Source organism: Protopterus annectens, chromosome 1.part1 (assembly GCF_019279795.1).
Source record: "Protopterus annectens isolate FY-2018-M chromosome 1.part1, PAN1.0, whole genome shotgun sequence".
NCBI lineage: Eukaryota > Metazoa > Chordata > Ceratodontiformes > Protopteridae > Protopterus > Protopterus annectens.
The window spans coordinates 953,365,166-953,389,204 of NC_056726.1; the positions used below are offsets into that span (position 1 = coordinate 953,365,166).

Consider the following 24,039-nt stretch of genomic DNA (forward strand, 5'->3'; position numbering starts at 1 on the left):
AAAGCCATGCAGTGATGCTCCCTGGTGCAGAACTTGCTGAGGTGATGGTTGGTGTGGAAGGCAAAGAGGTCAACCTTCGGGGTGCCCCACTTCTGAGTTATTAGGGTGAAGGTTCTTTTGTCTAGCTGCCATTCGTGTGGGTCCAGAAGTTTTCTGCTTAAGTGGTCGGCCAGAGAGTTTAGAGAGCCTGGCAGGAAATGTGCTAACAGGTGGAGTTGCATGGCAGAGGCTGTGTGCCAAAGGGTCATGGCCAGCTTGCATAAAGGGTAGGAGTGAGTCTCTCCCTGCTTGTTGATATGCCACATCACAGTGGTGGTGTCTGTTTTGATCAGGAGAGCCTCTGGGGAGAGAAGGGTCCTGAAAGCTGTCAATGAGTTCTGGACAGCTAACATCTCTTTTTGGTTGATGTGCAGATGGATTTGCTGTGGGCTCCATTGGCCCTGTATGCACCTGCCGTCCAGGTGTGCACCCCAGGCATAGTCTGATGCATCTATGGTGAGGGTCTGGGAGGCGGGGATTAGTGAGAAAGGTAGTCCCTTGTTGTGGGAGCATGCTGCTGCCCACCAAAGAAAATCTTTCCTTAGGCAAGGTATCACTGGTATAACAGTTTCCAGGTCTTGAGAGTGTTGACATCAAAGGCTTTTTAGGTACCATTGTAGTTTCCTCATATGCAGTCTGGCATATGGAATGAGTAGAATGCAAGAGGCCATGAACCCCACAGCTTGCAGGACTTTCCTTGCAGATAACTGGGATCTGGTGGCTAGTTCAGAGAAGTAGGCTGTCAGGTAAGTTTGCTTTTCTGGTGTAAGGAATGCCATCTGGGATGCTGTGTCCGGGCTTGCTCCCAGGAATATAATCCTTTGGGTGGGTACTAGTTTGGATTTCGTTTTGTTGATAGTGTACCCTAGGGAGGTTAGTAGGGACTTTACAAAGGCCAGGTGCTTGAGCAGCTTTTTCTGTATGTCTGCCTGAATTAGGCAGTCATCTAAGTATGGGTAAATTTGGATATTCTTTTGTCTGCAAAAGGCAATGGCGGGAGCCAGACATTTTGTGAAAACTCTGGGAGCAGCAGATAAGCCAAATGGAAGTGCAGAGATCCTGCCCTGAAACGTAGATATTTCCTGCATGATTCCCTGATAGGAATGTGGAGGTAGGCCTCTTTAGGACTAAGGTGGCTAGCCAAGTATCCTTGGCGAGAATGGGTAGCAGTTGCTAGAGGGTGAGCATTTTGAATTTTGGTATCACCAGGAAGGTTGTTTAGAATGGATAGATCGAGGATGGGGTGCCAGGAGCCCTCTATTTTGGGTACCAGAAAAAGTCTGGAGTAGAAACCTTGGCCTATCTGTTCTGCAGGAACGTGCTCTATTGCCCTCATAGAGAGGGGGGGAAAGGACTTGCTTTTTTGCCCCTGCCCACTGGTTTGGAGGTAGATCAGGGAACACTTTTGGGGTTGGAAGAGTGTGGAAAGAAAATTTGTATCCCTGGGACACTATGCTGAGGACACAGCAGTCATTGGTAATGGTGGCCCAGGTGTTTGTGTGAAAGGAGAGTTTTCCTCTTGGGGTAAGTGCAGGTGGGCAGAGGGAGGGGGTGGTGGAGGAGAGTCATTGTGAGTTCTTACCATGAGGGGGTGGCTTAGAACTCCCTGGTTTTGAAGTGGAGGAACTTCACTGCTTTGATCTCTACATTCCCTGTGGCTGCTGTCTGGGGGGGGGGGGTCTGCTTCCCCTGGGTTTCGGCTGAACTGACCTGGTGGAAGCAGGAAAGGATCAGTGCTTGGAGGGGCAATGCCTGCTGAACCTTGGTGGCTGGACCTGTATGAAATCCTTAACTGTCTGCATAGATTTAGCTTTTTCTTCCATCTTTTAAGACCTCCTCTGGCTTGGTGCCAAATAAGTTGTCTTTGTGGAAGGGTGCATCCAATAATTTAGACATAACATGGTCTGGCAAGGGCTGTTCCTTAAGCCAAGCATGCCTTCTAAAGACAGAACCGGTGACTGCTGCCCTGCAAGAAGCTTCTAGTGCATCAAAATCACAGTGTAAGGTGTGCTTAGTTACTTGACTTGCAGAGTGCACTACCTCTTGTAACTCTTTAGATTCTGCACAAGCAGGAAAGGAAGACACATTTTGTTTGAGGAGTTCCATGGTATGTTGCTGAAGCATATGGAAATGACAATTTAGTGCTCTGACAACAAGATTAACAGAGGCGTATACTTTTTTACCCAATCTGTCTAGGGCTCGGGAATCTGTATTGGAGGGAGTGGGATTCTTAGCAGAGATTGCTTTAATTCCTTTAGGCCCTTGAGAAATTACCTCCGGGTCAGCAGTAGGATTTTTAAAAAGAAATTTGTGTGGGTCAGGGACTCTGTAATACCTGTCAGGTTTTCTGGGAGTAGGAGGGAGGGTGTCAGGAGTCAAACTGGATTCCAGGAAACCATCGTCCACAACATCCAGGACTGGGGAATGGCTCAGGGTCTGTGCTGTGGAAGATCTAAGAATTCTCTGAGTCTCTTTTTAGACTGAGGGTGGTCCTGACATTCCCATTGGAAATGCTCCCTTAAGGTATGAAGGGTTTCCCCAAAGGAAAAGTTTTCGGGTGGAGAGGCTGAAGGAATGGAATCCTCTGCATCAGAATCCTCATAAGCAGAGAGAGGTTGCATGTCTTCATATTCAGATGCATCAGAGTCATCAGACTCCTGTTCAGACAAGACTACTGGGGACAGATCTCGTTTTCTTTTGGAAGGGGTAGCTTGGCTTCCCCTGATCAGCAAGAGAAGGTCTTCCACCACTGTAAGCATTTGAGATTGAGGCAAGGAAGCAGGTGCCTTTGATTGGGTCGGCTGTTTCTTGGGTGTGGTTCGTACCCTGGGCCTCAGAAACTCAGTAGTTTTTGAAAGAATGGTAGACACGAAAGTCATCGTTGTCGGTTTGTGTCGAGAATCGGTAGTGCAAAGTACTTCCGTGGAAGCTGATGCCTGCTCAGCCTCTCCGGACCCATCCAAGGTAGAGATAACCGCAGGATCCTTAGTCAAAGAAGAGTTTTGCGGCATACTGGACTCTGAAAGGGTCTTGGTAGCGGCCTGTGAATCCACATCAAGGGCTGCAAAAGCATCTCACTGAGGACCAGAAAACTGATGACTAGCTTAACGGAAATGTTGTCGGTAGGTTTGGACCTGTGCGGTCTGTCTCTGTCTGTATCCTTACATTTTTTTCAGAAGAGCTGCTGTCAGATGGCTTACCAAAGCCAAATCGGAATTCGAGGACTGTTAAGCGAAAATATCTAGCTACAAATAAGGGCCTGACGATGTATAGTTCTGGCGTTAAAGCACAAAAGCGACCGCGAGGGACGTTGTGATCTGGGCCTAAGCAAGTGACGCAGTAAGAATGAAAGTCTCGATGTTGTATTTGCTTTCCACAGGTGAGACAATTGTTAACTTTTTCTGACATTGGTTAGAGCAAGAAAAAAGGATCCTCAATGGGGTACTTAGCTTTAGAAGACTTCAGCTTCAGTTCGGAAGATGAAACTCAGGTAGCGGCCAACCGGCACTTGTGAAAACTGCTTCTGCTTCGGGCTCCTCGGCAAGAAAGACAGATGTAATGGCATCGGCTGCCTTACTTTATACTACTGATGAGACGTCAGTCCTGAAGCGACAGCAACCGATGCAGAAATACTAAGCCTCTGGTATTCGGGCCGGCCGAGGGCTACCCTGGTAGGGATAACCCAAATGTGATGACTGCAACAGTGAAACACTTAGAACATCCACATTTTCCTCCCATCTCTCTGATTCTGGGAGAAGGTCCTTTGAGGTGTAGAAAAATGTACCCCATGGCAAATAAGGCCTTCCCATCTTGTTCACTCCTGGGCAGGGTTTCTTTAACCTTGGGATCGAATAAGGTAGATCCATCAAAGGGAGCACAGAACAATGACTTGAAAGGCTCCACAAAGTTGCACAGAAGCACAACTAGTCATGTCGTCTCACGGCTATTCCTGAACACGCAGTTCTCAAAGCACCTTCTAAGGCATGGGAAAAAAGTCTCATCGAGATGCCCTATAGGGATTGCAGGGTGTCCCAGTTGCGAAGAAACAGTCTTTTTATCCTAGGCAGATGCAGACCCAGACAGGGCAATGGAAAACTTTGATCAAATCCCGCTGAAATCTTGTGATGAGAGTCAAATAGTTCAGCGACCTAGGGACAAAAGTTGGTGAAGCATACATGCACTTCCCAAACCTGTCTAACACACTGAACCCGCTAATGGGGAGATGGACAGTAGAACTTTGTTCAGTAAGACCTTTCTTGGTGGTTGCTGCTACCACCACAGCATCTACAGAGGGACCCTTGATCCAGTGGGTCTGATCATTAGGTACAACCAAGTATTTGTCTGCTCTTTTAGGAACTAGCTTCATGACATGTGGATCCTTGCCCAGTGAGAGATGAGGTCCACCATCTTGTCTGTCAGGGGGACTACCCAGGATATAGCTGAGCAAGCTCAAAACCCTCAAGAAACACAGACTCCTTTTGGGAAGGGGGGGGGGGTCAGAAGACCAACCACCTTTCTGTTTCAAAAGCTCAAGTGTTTCAATTAAGGTGACATCATCAAGGGGTGACCTAGGGGACCCTTCTACTTCACTGAAGTCAGTGTCTTCTGTGAGGGATTCCTGCAGAGAGTCTAAGTGCCTCCATTTACATGTACGCTTTTCTAGGGGGCTCCCCAGTAGAATGCTCCTGGGAGGACTTAGAAGTGTAAGCTGAGTACTGAATGAGGACCATTTCAAAGCTTGTAAGGACTACCTGCCCCAATATGAAAAGATGTATTGACTACGAGACAATGTCAGACAGTTGCAGAAGGGGTGGACCCGAGGGGGCCAAGTATGTCTTCTCCAAAGAGGCAAATAAAGTTCTCTTTATTACCTCAAAGGCTGAAGACAACTTCCCAGGATGGCTCAGAGCATCACCCTGATTTTGCCTCAAGGCAGACGTCGGAGTTGAGCTATCCAGCATCAAGGTTCTGAGTCAACACTAACCCACCAGCTCCAGCGCTGATGCTTTGGTTTTGAGATCTGTCCAGCTCTAACCTTGGATCACACAGGTCATTGGATCCGAGACAGACTGACTCAGGATTCTCAGGTCCAATGGTTCTGAAACCAAAGGTTGGACTGGAGAAAAAGTCAACAACTGGGTAGGGGCTGATGGGAGATGAAGCTGGTTTTACTCCCAAATGAATTTGGGCCTTGAGAAACTTCCTTATCATCCTGTCTACATCAGCTTTGGTTAGGCTCCTAGATAACATGAGAGATGATGAGGCAGATGGTGACCCAGACGTCCTTCTCAGAGTCTCCTGAAGAAACAGTGAATGGATCAGAGGAGAAATCAGCTCTAGAGTGAAAGTGGAAGAAAGTACAGTTTTGTACCTACCATAAATGTAAATGTTCGAGTGCTAATACAGCTGCAGTAATCACAGATGGGTTTTCAGCCGTCAGGCGGTCCCTCGGTCGGCCGAATTCCAAAGTCTTGGTCCGGCGTCGGTTGTCGTCGCTTACTCTTCTTACGTTAGTGAGGCCAGAGTATATAAGACACAGCCGACGCCATGTTCTTCAGTCTTTCTTGCCCCAGATGTCAGGTGCCCCCAAAAGGAAGGCAATACATAAATAATGCTTATCTACATATACAAGCAATGCAATGTAATCCAAAATCAGAGTAAGCAAGCAAATAAAACATAGCAGGATAACCCAGTCAGGTAGTATGAAGAGGTTGTTAGGCCCCATGCCTTTACCAAGTGGGGAAGGAGGGAGGGAAACCTGTACTGCAGCTGTATTAGCACTCGAACATCTACATTTATGGTAGGTACAAAACTGTACTATGTTCATCGTGCATACAGCTGCAGTAATCACAGATGGGTAGAGTCACAAAGCTATGCATAGGGTGGTAGGTACTAGGAGGAACTGGGTTGAGCCAGAATGCCCTGCAAAACAGCAGTGGCAAAGCCTGCTCTTGTTCTGGAATATAAAGGCAGGTGGTAGTGTTTTGTGAAGGTATGTACAGAACTCCAAGTGGCTGCCTCTAAAATATCTTTGGTAGGAACACCTCTGAGGAAGGCTGTAGAGGTGGCTGTGGCCCTGGTGGAGTGTGATCTGATACCTGTAGGAACAGATTTCCCATGATAGGAATAACAAAACCGTATGCAGTCGCCAATCCACTTGGAAATAGTCTGTTTTGTAACTGGTTTCCCTTGAGCCCCAACAGCATAGGACACAAAAAGTTGTTCTGATTTCCTGAAGGACTTTGTTCTGTCCAAATAAAAACGTAGCTGCCTATGGATGTCTAAAGAGTGTAGCAGCCTTTCCCCTTTGTTTTGAGGATTGGGATAAAAGGTAGGGAGGTGTATGGCTTGATTTAAGGCTACCCTGGATACCACTTTTGGCATAAATGATGGGTTGGTACGAAGGGAAACCCTGTCCTGATGGAAAATGAGGAAGGGCTGCACTGCCATGAGGGCCTGTAGTTCAGAAACCCTACGAGCTGAAGTGATGGCCAGAAGGAAGGCTGTTTTCCAGGACAAATATTGCAAATCTGTTGAGGCAGCTGGTTCAAAAGGAGGCAATGTTAATTTTTCTAGTATGTAATTAAGGTCCCAGGCTGGTACTGGTTGCTTCCTTGGAGGTCTTATATTCTTAGCCCCTCTGAGGAACTGTCGTAAGAGTGGGTGAGAAAATAAAGGGGGATCCGTGTTGAATTCTGCAGAAATGGCTGAGGCATGTATTTTTATGGAAGAAAATGAAAGTCCACTGTTCAGCAGCTCAGCCAGATACTGTAATACCTGAGGCAAGTTCAGTTTTCTAGGGTCCTGGCCTCTTTTCTCATTCCAAGAGCAAAACCGCTTCCATTTTGCTGAGTAAGCTTTTCTAGTAGATGGCCTTCTGGCCTCCAAAATAACATCCTGCACCTCCTTGGTGAGTAGGGTCTGTTGTTGTGTTAAGGAATTTTCCATGCAGCGAGATTGAGTGTTTTCAGCTGACTGTGAAGAGTTTTGTAGCTGTGCTGAGTCAGCAGAAGAGGCATTAGAGGCAGGGACCAGGGAGGAGTATGTGTTAGGCTCCTCAGGAGTGGATACCAGTGTTGCCTTGGCCAATCTGGAGCAATCAGTATCATCCTCGGTTTGTCTGTTCTTGCTTTCAAAAGTACCTTGGGCAGAAGAGGCAGAGGTGGGAATGCGTAAACCGTCCATGCTGTCCAACTGAATGAAAGGGTGTCCACTCTCCAGGCTTTTGGATGAAAGGTCCTTGAACAAAACTTTTCCAATTGATGGTTCCTGTGGGAGGCAAAAAGATCTATGTCTGGCCTCCCCCACGCTTGGATTATTTCTGTAAACACCTGAGGATGTAACTTCCATTCGTGTGGATCTGTCATATTTCTGCTTAGATTGTCTGCCAGTGTGTTTTCCAATCCTGGCAAGTACTGTGCTTGAAGTTCGATTTGTCTTTCCAGAGCCAAGTTCCAAAGAGTCATGGCTAGTCTGCACAAGGGGTATGAATGTGTTCCTCCTTGTTTGTTTATGTACCACATTACTGTGGTGTTGTCTGTTCTTATCAGTAATTGTCCTGGATGCAGGAAGTCCTTGAAAGCTGTAATTGCATTTATTACTGCTAGCATTTCTTTTTGATTGATGTGAAGGTGCTTTTCCTTTTGGGACCATCTGCCCTGAATGCACCTGTCCTTCATGTGTGCCCCCCAGGCGTAATCTGAGGCGTCTGTGGTTATGACTTGTTTTGCTTGAGGCTTGCAGAATGGAAGGCCTGTGTTTACTTGACATGCTTGGGACCACCATAGAAATTCCTTTTGTAAACATGGAATTATTGGTATAATTGTTTCCAAACTGTGACTGTGTTGAGACCATAGATTTTTTAGGTACCACTGAAGTTTCCTCATATGCAGCTTTGCACATGGGATTAGAAGAATGCAAGATGCCATGAATCCCAGAGCCTGCAGGATTTTCCTTGCAGTAAGCCTGGTACTTTTTGCTAGTATTTTGAAGTACTGAGATAGTTGTCCCTGTTTTTCTGGCGTAAGATATGCCATCTGGGTGTTTGTGTCCAAGTTGGCACCCAGGAAGGTTATTTTCCGAGATGGTGTTAGCCTTGATTTCTCTTTGTTGATTGTATATCCCAGAGAAAGCAGTAACCGTGTCACATATGCCAGATGTTCCAGAAGTATGCGTTTGCTGTCCGCTTGGATCAGGCAGTCGTCCAGATAAGGGTAAATTTGTATCCCTTGAAGTCTGCAGTAGGCAATCACTGATGCCAGGCACTTTGTGAATACTCTGGGAGCAGTAGATAAGCCAAAGGGCAATGCAGAGAATTGATAGTGGATTGAACCTGCAAGAAATCTGAGGTATCTTCTGCAGCTTTGTCTGATTGGGACATGCAGGTATGCCTCCTTGAGGTCCAATGTTACCAGCCAAAACTCCTTGCCCAGCATGGGAAGAAGTTGCTGTAATGTGAGCATCTTGAATTTTGGTACGAGTAGAAATGTGTTTAGGATGGATAAGTCCAAAATGGGTCTCCAGTCGGTTCCTTTCCTTGGTACCAGAAAAAGTCTTGAATAAAAACCTTGACCTTGTTGGTGCGTAGGTACCTTTTGAATAGCTCTCATGTTTATGAGCTTTGAAATTTGCAGTTGTGCCTCTGCCCTTTGATTTTGTGGCAGGTTTGGCAAGCCTTTCATTTTTGGAAGAGTGTGAAATTGAAATTTGTAGCCTCTGTTTATAATGTCCAGAATCCATTTGTCTGTTGTGACAATATGCCAATTGTTTGCAAATAATGCTAGTTTCCCTCCCAAAGGTGCTGCCAGCTGAGACCTACTTGGCATGGAAATGAGGGAGTCATTGGGTTTGCTTCCTGTATTGTTGTGCACTGTCTTCACCACCTCTTGGTGCTGGAGTTTGCCATTGTCTGCCTCTATATGATCCTTGTGATTGCCCTCTGCCCCTTGTGCGTCTGTATCTACCTCTTTGGGGCTTGTCAGTGGCTGGAAAGGACCAGTTTTTTGAAGGCCAATTTCTGCTAAAACGTGGTGGTTGGACCTGTAAGAAAGCTTTGACAGTTTGCATAGATTTGGCTTTTTCTTCCATTTTCCGTAGTATCTCCTCAGCATTAGTACCAAATAGTACATCCTTTTGTAAAGGAGCATCTAGAAGTTTAGCTTTCACATGATCAGGCAAATTTTGTTCCCTAAGCCAGGCATGTCTGCGAATGACTGAACCTGTAGCAGCCGCTCTACTGGAGGCCTCTAGGGCATCATAACCACATTGTAAGGTGTGTTTACCCACTTGATCTGCACTATGCATCATATCCTGTAACTCATTTAAATCTGGTTGTTCAGGTTGAGACATTTTGTTCCTTAATTGTGATAACAGGTACTGTTGATATTTAATCATATGAAACTGACAGTTTAAGGCCCTCATGGCTAGGGTGGCCGAGGTATATACCTTTTTACCCCACCTTTCTAAAGATCTGGATTCCCTTTCTGCAGGAAGTGGATTCTTGGCAGTGGAGGCCTTCAATCCCTTGGGGCCTTGTGAAATGGTTTCAGGGTCAGCATTATGACTTTTGAAGAGAAATTGGTGAGAGCTGGGTACTCTGTAATACCTATCAGGTTTGACTGGTGCAGGTGGCAGAGAATCAGGGTTAAGACAAGCCTCCGAATAGACATCATCCAGTATGTCCAAAACAGGGGGTATAGCCAAAGGTCTGTGTTGAGGTAACCAAAGAAATTCCCTAAGTCTTTTCTTGGAATCTGAAAAGTCTTGGCCTTCCCAATGGAAGTGTTCCCTCAAGGTGTGCAAGGTTTCCCCAAAGGAAAAATCCTCAGGAGGGGATACCGAAGGAATGGACTGTTCTGCATCCGAATCCTCAAAAGGAGAATAAGAGTGTTCCTCTGCATCAGAATGTTCTGAGAAAATGGATCCCTGATCAGAAGAGGGAGAATCTTCCTCCACTCTGGGTCTCTTGTCAGGAGGGGGATGAGAACCTCTGATAAGAGTAATTAAATCCTCAGCCATTTTTAGCATCTGTTTTTTAGGCATGGGTCCTGAAGATGGGCCCTGTGCAACAGGTCTCGTGGGATGCCTGGCTGCTTTGGATTTTGTAAAGGCCTTAATTGAAAAAGAAGATGAGGGCTTAAATACACCATGGGTGGAGGTGGACCTGTCCACATTAGTAGGCTCTACATTAGCAGGGGCTTCGGTAGTAGTCTGGGAAAGGGCCGAGGACCCAGCGGTCTCGGGTACAGATGACACCGCCAAAGGAGTGTCGTCGGTAGTCAGGGACTGCAAAGGCGTCTTGCTGAGAACCGGACCATGTGTAGCCTGTTTTGGCGTGGTGTCGGCGGAGACCGCGGGCCTCGCGTGTCGGTCCTTTTCCTTGCGTTTTTTGGGCAAAGCGGTAGTCGGAGTGTCCGACGACATTTTATAATCAAAAGCTTTACCAAAGTAGTGTTGGGCGAACTCCGCCCGACGCTTAATAGTGCGTTTATTGAAGGTAGCGCAAAAGCGACAGCCCGAGACGTCGTGGTCTGGGCCCAAACAAGGTATGCAAAGGGAATGGAAATCCTTATGCGGTATTTGCTTCCCACAAGAAATACAATTATTAACTTTTTCTGACATCGGTCTGAGGCAAGAAAAGTTTCCCCAACGGGGTACTTAGCTTTAATGACGACTTCGGTTTCCAATTTTTTTGTAATTCAGGAGCTGGCCGACCGGCACTTGCGAACTGCTTCTGCTTCGGGCACCGCGCGGCAAAAAAGACTGAAGAACATGGCGTCGGCTGTGTCTTATATACTCTGGCCTCACTGACGTAAGAAGAGTAAGTGACGACAACCGACGCCGGACCAAGACTTTGGAATTCGGCCGACCGAGGGACCGCCTGACGGCTGAAAACCCATCTGTGATTACTGCAGCTGTATGCACGATGAACATCAGTGAGCCGGAGATTTAGGCTTTGACCTCGTCTGATTCAGTGGACCTCACTGATCCGATGGTTTAGAAATCTTCTGGGGTGGAACTGAGCCCAAAACTGCAGAGGAAGAATAATCAGGGCATTGTCTCCTGCCACTTTGCACCTGACTGATGAATTCCCCTTAGCCTTCTCAGGAGGCTTTTTGGAAGAAGGGGGTGCTCCAGCAGAAGTTGAAGGGGTGGATGGTAACAGATCCTTGAGGAGCAACTTGCTGCTGTGTTCAACAAAGGCACAGTGGTTGAAACCCACAGATATTTCACACTCTACTTCCAAACTGGCAGAGCCCAAACAAGATCCAGACTCCTGGTGAGTGTAGAAGTTGGGAATCTTGTGCCCACAATTAGGTGCACTTTTTAAAATCCAGTCAGCTTATCTGACAATGTAGTTAAATAGAAGAAGAAAGCAGGTAAAGAGAAAAAATGAGATATTTCCAATAATGGTAATAAAAGGCACAACTATTAACAAAGGCAATAAAGAGAGATACCTATAAGGAGATAGCAGCTGGAGGGAGAAGTTCAAATATGGCAAGAACACAAGAGGCCTATGCCAAAGTAATATCAAAAATAAGAATAAACATTTACATATTCGCTGAAGTGACAAACGAGATCTAAAGTAATACTAACTAGAAAGGAGTATTATGAGTAAGGGGAGGAGCTCGTGCTATGGATCTAAGTCTTTAGAAATGGTTGAGGTCTGATCCAAAACCCCATCTGTTGAGGAACAGAAGAAAAAGACACCACCAGATCTATAAATAAAGGAGCATGCATGGATGGAAGTTGACAGATTCATAGGTTTTGTAGGATCATACCAAGCAGCTACTCGAGAAGATCAGTGGGAGCCTAGCCACTGCATATTACCTTCTAATCCTTTCTGTAAGGGTCTGAGGGATAAGACCTGGGGTGAACTCATGATTACCCATCCACTTGTCTAAGTTAATATGAAGAAGGTGAGAGTGCTGCTCTGCCTGACATGGTTTATGGACTTGTCCATATGATGTAAGAACTGGAGCTGAAGTCTACAAGGATAAAAGCATTTATCCCAATAAAACCTTTAAATGAAATTATATGGAGTTAGTTTCTTTTTTTTTTTTTTGAGGGAGGAGGATATGGAACTCCATTTGTTTTTATAAATAAAATTTTGTTGTTGAAAGGATTTGCTCTAAATACTGGACTCTCATCGATCCTGTGTTGGAATTTTAGTTTGTCCTGACACATACTCTGCATACAGCCAGGCTGGACTGAGATACTGGAGTCTCCAACTGCAAGTGACATTTGATTGCTTATCAGCAGAATGTCCTCAGTAGTGTGTAGGTCATTAATACAAGCTGTTTGTGGAATAGAATTGATGATGAGTGACTGTGATAATGGACAGTATAGTCAGATGATGGATCAGAGTACAAAGGAGGAAATTATAATTTAAAAAAGAAACTGGAAAATGTATTTTCGTTTTGAAAGCTGGTGCTGGGTAGCTAGAGTTTTCTTATGCCAAAATCTGGCAGGCAAATGGACACTACTTCAGAGTCATTTGTTATGCAGTTTAGCTCAGTGTTAAGGATGCAAGGTTTTAAATGGGCTCCACTCTTGTAATCTTAGACGCGACCGTTTCCACATGTAAACTGTGACACTACAAGCAAGTAACTTAAATAGACAGCACTTCTAGGTCCCCCTTTAAAAGGCACTTGTATCAAGTGGGTTTGCCTGATTAATAAGTAAGCAAATGTACATTACTTTGTAAATACTATCCTGCTATATTACCTCTTCCTGACGTGTAAATTTTTACTGACTAAATGTCAGAACAAGTTCTCTTTGATCAAAGATTGTTACAAAGATCTGGTATTGTACAGCAGTATGGTTTTCACAGTAATGCAGTGAAAATCATATGCAGAATACTAATTTTGCAGGCTTGCCCTAATAAGTAAGCTGCAAAAGACCCTGCAATACAAGAAGGAACAGTATCACTAAAAGTATTACATTACTGCAATCCAAGTTATATGAGCACTTGTTTGTACATAATGCAATAATGCAACAATCAAACAGAATGAGACCTTACAGCTTAATGTCATAGGAGAGCTGATGCAGTTCCTACACCAAGCTCAATTTCTTGTAGAAGCAAAACGTCAACAAAGCTAGATCATGGATCTCATGTACCCTCATACTCCCAGCACTATTACAATGGCAGCAAGTCTAGACCATGGATGTCCATGCGGGTCCTCCATGTTTTCTTCCATCTCAATACCAAGAAAGTGTGATAATGGAGCTGCAACCCCATGTCCTCTTTTCAACAAAATTAAAATGCTGCAAACTATCAAATGTTATAAACTATCACTGTGACCCACAAACTCACAGAACCTAATTTAAAGAATATCTACAAAGCAGGAAAAGATCACCTATAAAGCTAAACTCCTTCCAAATCAGCTGACCTTTGACCAACTATAAGCACTGAATCCTAAATGCAAGTGGTATGGACAAGACATAATGACCCATACCACCTGAACACTAAAAAAAAGAAAAAAAAACAACTCCAGCTAGTGTCAGATTTTTTTTTTATGTACATAAGTATAAATATTTTTCCTGAACTATATTCCACCATTTTGTTTTTCCAAAATTACGAATTACCTTTTTTTCCAAAATTAGCTATAATTTGTTTGGTAAAAATGTACCCTACCTTACCTTAATACAAATAATAAAATAATGTTTTATTTTTTAATTTCTAACATACCTGATCTATCTGCACACCATATCCTTTATAGCTTCCATTGTCTGCATCCCATGAGGTGTTTCTGTAAATATCATCCACTCGATCAAATAGTTCAATCTAAAAAAAGAAAAACAATTCATGCCATTCATGATCATGGTAGGATTTCATTGATATGTGCAGTCACTGCCTTTTGTCGGCTAGTTTCTCCTTTTCTAAGATAACAACTTTCAAAAATAAATAAAGTAAATAAAATGCATTTACGTTCATAAATGTATAGTAGGTTAATGACCACTGGGATGTTTATAAGCGTAGCCATGCAACCCAAATGTATCCCACATGTGTTTTGTGTCTTAAATGTTACTTTAAGGGGTGTATGTTAGGGACAAGATATAATGCTTACCTCTGTCCATCATAGACAACAGGTGTCATACTATGGGTGAACTTCCAATTTCCCATCCATTGGTCCAGGTTGTGCCTGAACACGGTTAAGGAAGGGTTCTGCTTCACATGGATGGGAAGCCTATTCCATGGAATGGGGTTTCTATGAAATACATACCTCTCTCTCCATCATGTCCTATTTAAATTGCAGGTAAAGTGTAAATCTTCAGATGTAGTAGTTCTGGTGCTGTCTGTTTTGTGGATATGTAAAAGATCCATCATAGCAAGGGATGTCTTATACGCCAGGCAAAAATCACCTCTCAGCAGTCTGTAGGTAACAGAGTACAGAAATGGGGCTTTGATGCAATTTGAATAGGACATTGTGCTTATGTCCTATATTCTTTTTATAAAGAACCTCTGCGAACATTCTAGCAGTTGCATGTGCCTAGTCACGTACATACTGAATGGGGTATTATACTCAATGATGGGGCTGATGACAGCAGAGTATACAGGCACAATGACTTCCATGGACCTATATGTCATACCCTTACTTAAAAGTGGAGTGACATAGAATGATTTTCTTACCTCCTTTGATGAATGTGGTTCAAAAGCTAGATTACTATATACAGGATTCCATAAAATCCCGGACTACTGGGTCTACTTTAAGTGGTGTTTCCTTGGGTAACCAACCTCCCAAAAGATACATTTATGCATTTCTTGCAACTAAGTTTTAAGCTCTTGGGGGCCATTCTATTACTGCTCGTAGTTTACAATCATCTGAAAACTTGGTAAGCCACATTGCCCTTGACATTGGCCTCGACTTCCAAAAAATAGATGTTAAAGAGGAGTGGACCCAGCACAAACCCCTGGGGGACACCAGTGGTGACTGGCCTCTTTGTGGGGGTGGTTTCTTCAATCCTGGCTTCCAGGGTCCTGTCTGTGAGCATCTGCATAATAAGCCATGTGGTGAACAGATAAGATGTACAGTCTATTCTGCTGCAGTTTTTTGTATAACACTTGCAGTAGTTTAATGATTCACATACATTAGTACATTCACTATTTTAGTATTACTTATTATGACTTACCCATGCACTTACAAAAGTTACATTATGATGAGAAGACTAGTTATTTATCTTACAGCAACTCAAAATCAAAATGGCTCCCTGTCAAACATAAATCTATACTATTCATAGCAACGCTAGTCTTCAAAACGAACAGTCTAGACTTTTCCCTTTAATGCAGAATGTGATACACATCACTGTTAAGATTTAAATTATAATCAAAAAATATACTTACTTGCCAACTCTGTGGTGTAGAAGGAGAAAGACCTGACTGTACAGCAGGCAACCAGTTCAATTAGTGGCTTGGGTGCCTTTAGAAGCTGGTTGAGGAATATGGGAATGAGGGTATATTGCCAGCTGGCCCATCCTGGAGGTAGGTGCATGGGGCTCATCACACAGATGACACCGGCTGAGGGGAAACTGACATGGATGTATACTTACCCTCAGAAGACAGCAAATGCAGGCTTGTTATAGACACCATGAGGAGTGGGTGTCTCCCAAAAGAAAAGAGTAGGCTGCCACCTTAGGACCAGCAAAGCTGACATGTTGGAGAAAACAAAGGGATGCTAGGGACTCCAGGCAGGAATGAATGGGCTATAGGGCTCTTGCCTAGCCTGGCAATATCAGACTTGTATTCTGTGGAAACAAATGGCCCAAATGAGTGAAAGTAGAGGGAGTTATTGGGCAAGGTGGGGGGGGACATAAGAAAAAATACAATAACTATATACAGGAAAACAAATTTAATCAACTCCCCATTTGGTCGACATTTGTTTAGTTGACAAAATTTAGTCCTCTGCACAGATGACTCATGTGCAAAATCGCACAATTCTCAGGGTAACACGTGAGTAGTAGCGTGCTGATGTTTTCAAGGTACACCTTGTGAGTATCGATATTTGGGTCACTTCTTTTTCAGTAGATCCATATGCCTTTGGCACAGAAGGCTGTGGGTTCTATACCCACATCAGGTGGGCTGATCGCTGACACTGCAGTGCAGTATAAGGAGGGTGCTACACTCCTGCGTTTGTCGTCCTTTAGATGAGACATTAAACTAAGATCCCAACTGACCGAGTTGGTGGTAGCTCAGGTGGATGTAAAAGATCTCATGACACCTGTTGAAAAAAGTAAGAAAAAGTTTTCCCCATGGCTAAATTTCCACAAGTAGTTTAAATACCTCCTCCGGTCTCCCCTGAAACGCTGCTTCTAGCCTAGTGGGACTAACCTGGTTAACAAAGGATAAATAAATCGATATATACACATGCACATAATAAATACACATATATAACATATGTATATATGGATCTACTTTACAGTATCAACATTTTGCAATGTTTCACTGCATATTACTGAACGCATATGATCAATGTTACAAAATGTTGAAATATACAAAACTACCAAAAACTCTGTTTTTTTTTTTCAGAGGGGCAAGCTCCCTTGCACCTTCCACACCTCCTGCTAATTATATATACCAACCAAGAGGTCACACTACAATGGGGAAAAGTGCAAATTCCCTGATCCCCATTGCACCTCAATCTCAGTACAAACAGTTTGACATTTCATAATGTTGATCATATGGTGTCAACCACATGCAGTTCAATGTTCTGAAACGCTGATAATCTGAAGCAGACCCATTATATATATATATATATATATATATATATATATATATATATGTATGTGCATGTATAGACAGCTAGACAACAGAAACTATACAAATATATATTTATATAAAGGTGAACATATATATTATATATATATATATATATATATATATGTATATATATATATATATATATATATATATAAAATGCAACCCCCCCCCCCCACACACACACACAGGTTCATAGGAATATGCTAAGCTAACAACCACCAGGGCCTTTATAGGCCAGCCCAATTGTGTCTCTATATACCATGGGTGTTTATTAGGAGGGAGTATGTAAGGAAGCTTCTAGAGGTTATATGGGAGGGAAAGAATAGTTTGTGCCTGTAGGCCTCAAACTCACATACTTGCTGTCTGGAGTTCAGTACTCTACCACTCTACTGTGGAGGGACACTGCTCATCTTGCAGTAATTCTGTTTATTTCAGCTCAGAATATAACATACAACACTGTCAAGTTTATACTGGTATTAAACCTTTTCCTTTAAAACCAAGAATATGGTTAGTTAGTCAGTCAGAGTTCACCACTGATCTTCCAAGACAAATTTCTGGTTCAGCCAATGGTTACAAATGAAACAGTAATCATACAGACTAAAATTACACACAAAACCAGTCAGCTAGTCAAATTTAAATGCAGAGTAATAAAGTAAATTATGGACATAATATGCTAGCATGGTTATTAAATTTTGAATGCCATATGTCTTAGCAGTCTTTCTATTTACATAATATAGAGTCACAAGATGTGGGCATAATATAATATAATATGTTACTATGACATATATAATATAATATAATATGATATAATATAATATGATAGTTACTGTGACACATGATGGTCCCACCACTGCCAACCACTATGTTATGAGTGATGGTCCCACCACTGCCAACCACTATATTATGAGTGATGGTCCCACCACTGCCAACCACTATGTTATGAGTGATGGTCCTACCACTATGTTATGAGTGATGATCCCACCACTGTCACCAATATGTGATATCCCCAAGCTGGGCCAGCAATAAAGGAGCCTTAATCCTCACCACTGACACTGGAGAGGGATGTGCACTTGGAACACAGATGGATACACTCAGTATTTTGAGATGCAGACCTCTCTGCATCAAGCACAGGATTCCCCTTAAGAGCACACAAGGAACACACTCAACCTGGGGTCTGGATTCCTCTACAGCTGTCTCCCTACAGGTCCCCAATAAGACTCCCCACTGGTACAACTGTAGGGTAAGATCCTCAGCCAAGTGTCCAAGACAAGTCCTCCAGAACCCTCTCTGTAAACCCAGTCCTTTGTGTCCCTGCCCCAAGCAGCTGATACATGCACACACTGTGACATTTGATTTTTCATACACACAGCTCTGGGAAAGGCTGGCAACCTGCGTGTCCCCTTCTGCCCAGAGTATAAGGTACTTATCACCTCCACCAGACACTCCACTATCAGCTACTCTAAGGTCCTTAACAAAGGGTGTCCAATCATACTGTGCAATATTAATACTAATACAAATGGTAGTTGTTGACCAAGAAGGCTAGGCCTTCTGGAGTAGCCCACACAGTGTCACCAAATAAATATAAGAACACTCAAAGGTTAAATACATTCTACAAGAACCAGCCACAATAAAAGTTTTAAATATACTTAACAATAAATAATAAAAGAGCATGAATATACTGAATATATATGAAGAGTAAACCACAGAGATCAGTTAACAGGAAGTATTGAAAACACTGAAGGACAGACTCAAAGAAAAACAATATCTAAACTACGTTTCACTATATTCCTAACTGAATCTACGAGAATTATTATTCCCTAATAACTTACTTGATAGAACAAGGCATGATTAAATATGTGAGCAGTCTTTCTAGTTAGGCTCCCCAAAACAGAATACCTGCAAAATATACAAGATGGCTTGCAGAATGATCTCATCTGGTCACCTGACAGTACATTCTCACAGTAACCCTCTCCGAAGCTGAGATAGGAATTTAGCATAGATGGCTACAATACACATCTTAAATGTTTATGGCAGTGCCTGGGGCTTCCTCTCATTTAACTGAGATAATGAACAAAGGCTTCTTCCAGACCTATTGTCTCTTGTCCTATTCAGCACTGCGGGGTGTAGTTTTAATGGTTTAACAGCTCATTTACATTTCCCTGATTTTTCTTAAAGTAAGCTAGCTGGTTAACCTTTGCTGTTCCAGTGTCTTCTATTAAAACATATACATTTAATTCAGTTACAATAGAACATGTACATTTATTTTCATTCCAGCAGGGTGCAATGTTGATGCATTTTAACACAAGCAAACGTCACAAATACATTTTTCGCACAAACATCTGTACAAATTAGTACATCCATCTTTGTCAGTACCTCAGATACAGTACAGTTTTGTACCTACCATAAATGTAGATCTTCGAGTGCTAATATAGCTGCAGTCATAACAGATGGGTTCTCCTGCTGTCAGGCAGGTCCTCGGTCGGCCGAATTCCAAAGTCTAGGTCCGGCGTCAGTTGTCGTCGCTTCTTCCCTGACGTCAGTGTGACAGGGGTATAAAAGAACCAGCCGACGCCATATTCTTCAGTTTTTCTTGCCCCAGATGTCAGGTGCCCCCAGAAGGAAGGCAATACATAAATTTGTGTAATAAAGCAATGCCATATAATCAAAATACAGTAGTGCAAGCAAATACACCATAAAAGAATACCCCAATCAGGTTGTATGAGGAGGTGTTAGCCAATAAGCTTGTCCCAAGAGGGGAAGGAGGGAGGGAAACCTGGACTGCAGCTGTATTAGCACTCTAACATCTACATTTATGGTAGGTACAAAACTGTACTATGTTCATCGTGCATAAAGCTGCAGTCATAACAGATGGGTAGAATCCCAAAGCTAAGAAAGGGGTGGTGGGCACTAGGTGGAACTAGGAGGAGCCAGGATGCCCTGCAAGACTGCAGTGGCAAAGCCTGCTCTAGATTTGGAGTATAATGGAAGGTGGTAGTGTTTGGAGAAGGTATGCACAGAACTCCAAGTGGCTGCTTCCAAAATATCTTTGGTAGGAACTCCTCTGAGGAAAGCTGCAGAGGTAGCCGTGGCCCTTGTGGAGTGAGATCTGATGCCTGTAGATACAGTTTTGCCATGGAAAGAATAACAAAAGCGTATGCAGCGCGCTATCCATTTTGAGATTGTCTGTTTGGAAATTGGCTTCCCTTGAGCTCCTATAGAATAGGACACAAAGAGCTGTTCTGATTTTCTGAAAAGCTTTGTTCTGTCCAAATAATAACGCAGTTGTCTGTGGATGTCCAAGGAATGTAGTAATCTCTCCTCTTTGTTGTGAGGATTAGGATAAAAGGTAGGTAAGTGTATAGCCTGATTTAAAGCTACCCTGGATACCACTTTTGGCATAAAGGACGGGTTGGTTCATAAGGAAACTCTGTCCTGATGGAAGATGATAGTTCCGATACCCTACGAGCTGAGGTAATAGCCAGAAGGAAAGCTGTTTTCCAGGACAAGTATTGCAAATCTGTTGAGGCAGCTGGCTCAAAAGGAGGCAAGGTCAGCTTTTCTAGAATGAAATTGAGATCCCAAGCAGGTACAGGTTGTTTCCTTGGGGGTTTTATATTCTTAGCCCCTCTGAGGAACTGTCTTAAGAGGGGGTGAGAGAATAAAGGTGGATCAGTGTTGTATTCTGCAGAAATGGCTGAGGCATGGATTTTGATGGAGGAGAATGAAAGTCCACTGCTTAGCAGCTCAGCTAGATACTGTAATATTTGAGGTAAATTCAGTTTTCCAGGATTCTGGCCCTTTTTCTGATTCCAGGCACAAAACCGTTTCCATTTTGCGCAGTAAGCTTTTCTAGTAGACGGCCTTCTGGCCTCCAAAATGACATCCTGCACCTCCTTGGAGAGTAGGGTCTGTTGTGATGTTAAGGAATCTTCCATGCGGCCAGATTGAGTGTTTTCAGCTGACTGTGAAGAGTTTTGAAGCTGTGCTGAGTCAGAAGAAGAGGCATTAGAGGCAGGGTCCATGGTGGGGAATGAGTCAGGCTCCTCAGGAGTGGGTACCAGTGTTGCCTTGGCCAGTCTGGAGCAATGAGAATTATCTTTGGTCTGTCTGCTCTGGTTTTTAATAGAACTTTGGGCAGCAGAGGAAGAGGTGGGAAGGCATAAACTGTCATTGTTGTCCAACTGAAAGAGAGAGCGTCCACTCTCCAGGCCTTTGGATGAAAAATCCTTGAGCAGAATTTTGTCAATTGGTGATTTTTGTGGGAGGCAAAGAGATCTATGTCTGGCCTTCCCCATGCTTGAATTATCTCTGTAAAAACTTGAGGATGCAACTTCCATTCGTGTGGATCTGTCATATTTCTGCTTAGGTTGTCTGCCAGCGTGTTTTCCTTGCCTGGCAAGTACTGTGCTTGTAGTTCGATTTGTAAGTCCAGAGCCATGTTCCAAAGTGACATGGCCAGCCTGCATAGGGGGTATGAATGGGTTCCTCCCTGTTTGTTTATGTACCACATTACTGTGGTGTTGTCTGTCCTTATCAATAGTTGACCTGGATGCAGAAGGTCTTTGAAAGCTATAATAGCATTTATTACTGCTAGCATTTCCTTTTGATTGATGTGAAGGTGCTTTTCTTTTTGGGACCATTTGACCTGAATGCACCGATCTGTCATGTGCGCCCCCCATGCATAGTCCGAGGCGTCTGTTGTGATGACTTGATTTGCTTGAGGCTTGCTGAATGGGAGACCTGTGTTTGTTTGGCATGCTTGAGCCCACCACAGAAATTCCTTTTGAAGACATGGAATTAGTGGTATTATTGTTTCCAAACTGTGGCTGTGTAGAGACCATAGGTTTTTCAGGTACCATTGAAGTTTCCTCATATGCGGCTTTGCACATGGGATTAGTAGGATGCAAGATGCCATGAATCCCAGAGCCTGCAGGATTTTCCTTGCAGTCAGCCTGTTGAAATTTGCTAGTGTTCTGAAGTATTGAGTTAGTTGCCCTTGCTTCTCTGGCGTGAGGTAGGCCATCTGGGTGTTTGTGTCCAAGAAAATTCAACAACATTATTACATAAGCCAGATGTTTCAGAAGTATGTGCTTGCAGTCCGCTTGGATCAGGCAGTCGTCCAAACAGGGGTATATTTGTATCCCTTGAAGTCTGCAGTAGGCAATTACTGATGCCAGGCATTTCGTGAATACTCTGGGTGCAGTAGATAAGCCAAAGGGCAATGCAGAGAATTGATAATGGGTTGAACCTGCAAGAAATCTGAGGTATCTTCTGCAATTTTGTCTGATTGGGACATGCAGGTATGCCTCCTTGAGGTCCAATGTTACCAGCCAAGACTCCTTGCCCAGCATGGGAAGAAGCTGCTGTAAAGTGAGCATCTTGAATTTTGGTACGAGTAAAAATGTGTTTAGGATGGATAGGTCCAAAATAGGTCTCCAATCTTTTCCCTTCCTTGGTACCAGGAATAGCCTGGAATAAAAACCTTGACCTTGTTCGTGAGTAGGTACCTCTTGAATAGCTTTCATGTCCATGAGATCTGAAATTTGTCTTTGTGCCTCTGCCCTTTGATTGTGTGGCAGGGTTGGCATGCCTCATTTTTGGAAGGGTGTGAAAATGGAATCTGTAGCCTCTGTTTATAATGTCCAGGATCCATTTGTCTTTTGTGACAATATGCCAATTTTATGAAAATAATGCCAGTTTTCTGCCTAAGAGTGCTGCCATTTGAGCCTTACTTGGCATGCAAAGGGGAAAGTCATTGGGCTTGCTTTCTGAATGGCTGCGAACTATCCTCACCACCTCTTTGTGTAGGAGCTTGCCATTGTCTGCCTCTAAACAATCCTTGGGATTGCCCTCTGCCCCTCGGGCGCCTGTATCTACCACTTTGGGGTCTGTCTGTGGCTGGAAAGGACCAATTTTTAGAAGGCCAATTTCTACTGAAACGTGGGGGTTGTACCTGTAGAAAATCTTTCACGGTTTGCATTGATTTAGCCTTTTCCTCCATTTTCTTTAATACCTCCTCAGCATTAGCACCAAATAATACATCACTTTATAGAGGGGCATCTAGTAATTTAGCTTTGACATGATCTGGTAAGGTTTGTTCCTTGAGCCAGGCATGTCTACTTATGACTGATCCTGTAACAGCAGCTCTACATGAGGCCTCTAGAGCATCAAAACCACATTGCAAGGTATGTTTACCCACTTGTTCTGCACTATGCATCAAAACATGCAACTCCTTCAAGTCTGGTTGTTCAGGTTGTGACATTTTACTTCTCAATTGTGATAACAGAAACTGTTGGTACTTTAGCATATGGAACTGGCAGTTTAATGCCCTCATGGTTAAGGTGGCCGAGGTGTATACCTTTTTTCCCCACCTTTCTAAGGATCTGGAATCTCTCTCAGAAGGTAATGGATTTTTAGCAGTGGAGGCCTTAATTCCCTTGGGGCCCTGTGAAATAGTTTCTGGGTCAGCCGCATGGCTTTTGTATAGAAATTGGTGTGAGTCAGGAACCCGGTAGTACCTGTCAGGCTTGACTGGAGGTAAAGAATCCAGGTTAAGGCAGGTCTCCGAGTACACATCATCTAGTATGTCCAAGACAGGAGGTATAGCCAGAGGCCTGTGCTGAGGTAGCAAGAGAAAATCCCTAAGCCTTTTCTTGGAATCTGAGTACTCTTGGCCTTCCCAGTGGAAGTGTTCCCTTAAGGTATGCAAGGTTTCCCCAAATGAGTAATCCTCTGGGGGGGATACAGAGGGAATGGACTCCTCTGCATCAGAATCTTCAAAAGGGGAGTAAGAATGTTCCTGTTCATCAGAGTGCTCTGATATAATGGAGGCCTGATCAGAGGAGGGGGATTCTTCCTCCACTCTGGGCCTTTTGTCCGGGGGGGGTTGAGAACCCCTGATAAGAGTAATTAAATCCTCAGCCATTTTAAGCATCTGTTTTTTAGGCATGGGGCCTGGAGATGGGCCCTGTGTAGCTTGTCTCTTAGAATGCATGGCTGCTTTAGACTTAGTGAAAGCCTTGATGGAAAAAGAAGAGGAAGGTCTGAAGACACCTTGAGAGGAGACAGACCTGTCTACATTTGTAGATTCACCACCAAGAGTGGCTTCGGTATCTGTAGTCGGGGTGTGGGCCGAGGAGCCTGCGACCTTGGGCACAGAAGACACCGCCAATGAAGTGTCATCGGTAGTCAGGGGCTGCGTAGGCACCTCGCTGAGAACCGGACCACCTGTAGTCGGCTTTGGC

The 24,039-nt window shown here is 43.8% G+C and overlaps 1 protein-coding gene across 2 annotated transcripts in view; it reads right to left on the bottom strand.

Annotated features, from left to right (window-relative positions):
• Positions 1–24,039, bottom strand: part of ADAM17 (ADAM metallopeptidase domain 17) — a 2,408,764-nt gene that overhangs the window by 1,547,481 nt on the left and 837,244 nt on the right. For both annotated transcript variants that reach the window (XM_044079174.1, XM_044079166.1), the window contains exon 7: positions 13,730–13,825. In XM_044079174.1, coding sequence (XP_043935109.1) covers positions 13,730–13,825 — 96 coding nt within the window. The remainder of the gene's footprint in view (positions 1–13,729; positions 13,826–24,039) is intronic.